Source organism: Silurus meridionalis, chromosome 20, assembly GCF_014805685.1.
Source record: "Silurus meridionalis isolate SWU-2019-XX chromosome 20, ASM1480568v1, whole genome shotgun sequence".
Lineage (NCBI taxonomy): Eukaryota > Metazoa > Chordata > Actinopteri > Siluriformes > Siluridae > Silurus > Silurus meridionalis.
In genome coordinates this window covers 465,001-467,500 of record NC_060903.1, presented here as the reverse complement: position 1 = coordinate 467,500, position 2,500 = coordinate 465,001, and the positions used below count along the sequence as shown (strand labels likewise).

The following is a 2,500-nucleotide window of genomic DNA, read 5'->3' as shown; positions in this document are numbered from 1 at the left end:
GAGCCGTAACTATAGAAACAAGAAGGTGTTCATATAAAGCTGCACTACAATCAGAGCAGCGGTAAAAGAGAACTAATCAACACCTTCTGCCCAATGGATAGTAATGTTTATGGTGAATGTTATAAATATAATCCTGATTCCTGCCTGTGGTGATCTGAGAACAGGAAGAACACAAACAGGAGAACAATAAAGAAACACACCTTCACCTGTTTGTTGTTTCCTTTCAGAGGGGATTACGAGCGTCTCCGGTCGTCTCACAGGTAAGACTACGGGTTCACTTCCTGTTTATAAAACGTCTCCCTGATCATTCTAAGTGGTTTTGATGTGGCAGAGATCAAATCTGTACATATTGTAGAATAAAAAAAAGGGGAAAAAAAAGATAAATTGTGTGGAGGATAAGAATCTATTCCTGTTTTGTTCTGCTTTTGCTCCTGAACTAAAACTAAAGAATTAAAAAAAATGAAGTTTTACACACTCGGCATCTGGACATTTAATTTCTCCAAACGTTCAGGTGAAATATTTTGCTGTGTCTTTTGTAAAACTCTCTAAAAAGATGTTCTTTACCAGTTGAAGATTTTCTTCTTCATCTCAGAGCAGTTCAGTAGGATTTAGGTGTGGTGTCTGGGCAGGTGGTTCCATGATAAATATCACTCCAGACGTCTGTCTGCTCTCTAAATAACACGTACAGAACTCAGACGTGCGCTTCGGCTCGTCGTCTTGTTGTAAAGTTAATTCGGTTCCGATGAGCCGCAGTCCAGACGGAACTTCACGGTGCTGACGTGTGGAATGGAGACATGTTGGTTCACTTTCACTTTACGGAACCAAAACAACCCCAAACCATTAAACTTCCACCTCCATGTGTGTGTGTGTGTGTGTGTGAGGGAGTCTGATCACATCTTCTCTCCTGTTCTTCATCTCACACAAGTTCCTCTGGTAGAGATAAAAATCTCTCATTCAGACTCCACACAACTTCTTCCACTCGTTTACTGCTGTGTGTTTTTACCTTCAACTGTTTGTTGATTAGAAACAGAAGAAACATGCAGGTGTTTAAATCCATAAAACTCCAGGTGGTTTCACACTTTTTCACAGGTTCCGTTTTTAAAGATTTAGTTATTATATATTATAAAATCAGATTTTATGCATTTTGCTGTTTTTTTACTTGAGATTTCTCTGTAAACACACACTTTATGAGTCTGATGTTATCGTTCTTCAGCCTGGAGCTCGTCTCCTGCTGCACTTTTAACCTCAGGATCTCGTGTGTTTGATAAAAAACTGCCTGTACATGTCGTGTGTTGTGGACCTGTGTAATCACTGACGCATAGACTGACGTGTTGTGTAGTCTGCGTGTGTGTGTGTGTGTGTGTGTGTGTGTGTGTGTGTGTGTGCATGCGTGTTCATTATCCTTTTTCAGGAATTTTATTGCAGTACAGATGCAAAATCCAGCTAGGTGGAACTGGAGCTTCTGGTTCTTTCATCTCTGTAAAAGTGTGTGTGTGTGTGTGTGTGTGTGTGTGTGTGTGTGTGTGTGTGTGTGTGTGTGTCTGTGTGTCTGTGTGTGTATCTATGTGCGTGTGTGTGTCTGTGTGTGTGTGTGTGTGTGTAGTGATCTCTGAGCAGGTACAGACTCAGTCTAGCCTAGATTTTATTCCATTCTGGCAGTGTGTATGTATGTGTGTGTGTGTGTGTACGTGTGTGTGTGTGTGTGTGTGTATGTGTATGTGTGCGTGTGTGTGTAGATAACACACCTGCATGTCTGAGCCAGTATAAGTGCTCTGGTTATTTGGGATTTGATCTGCAGCGTCTTGAGCTGTATCTTCAGTTCCATTCCTGGATGTGTGTTCGATCAGAGAGCATGGGAAGATCGTAGAGTTTTTTGGGAGAACGTGATCCTGTGCCTGGTTTCTAATCAACCCTACAGACTGCACAGATTCCCAACAAATCCCCTGATGAACATTTAATGAAATCCACGCTCAAGACGAGTCCAGTGATCAGTCTGGCAGGAGGCGGTAATAAAGAAAAGAGGTACAGTATGTGGAGATGTTTGGTGATGTTTCTGTTCTCTAATAAGCTCATTTTACTTATTAAGTGTGACTGGAAGACCTTCTGATCCACAGCAATCGAAGCATTTGCCAGGGTTAGGGCCTTGCTCAAGCTTGGAGGTCCTGGAATTGGAACTCATGACTTTCTGATCTGAACTCTGATGGCTTAACCACTGATAAAGAGACCTGTATGGATCTCAGAGAAGAACAGCACGTGCACACGCTCATCACACTAAACACTCCATGTGTTTGTTGTAAGGGGCGTGGCCACACTTGATTCTTATCAGGTCACATCACCATAACATGTCTGTAGATTTGACCTTTTTGAGGAACACTTGAACATCTTGTCTTGAGTGTGTTGATTATTTATCACACACTTCTACCTGGTAAATCGTGTGTAAACAGAGCCGTGACCCACAGTTAGTGTCTGAATTCACACTCACACTGTGTAAAGGGTTAAA

At 41.9% G+C, this 2,500-nt stretch overlaps 2 protein-coding genes across 2 annotated transcripts in view; both read left to right on the top strand.

Moving 5' to 3' along the window:
- Positions 1 to 2,500, top strand: part of arhgef4 (Rho guanine nucleotide exchange factor (GEF) 4) — a 49,698-nt gene that overhangs the window by 1,426 nt on the left and 45,772 nt on the right. The window contains exon 2 of the mRNA XM_046877090.1: positions 228 to 260. Coding sequence (XP_046733046.1) covers positions 228 to 260 — 33 coding nt within the window. The remainder of the gene's footprint in view (positions 1 to 227; positions 261 to 2,500) is intronic.
- amer3 (APC membrane recruitment protein 3) overlaps positions 1 to 2,500 on the top strand; it is a 20,827-nt gene that overhangs the window by 11,470 nt on the left and 6,857 nt on the right. The gene's annotated exons all lie outside the window — the stretch shown is intronic.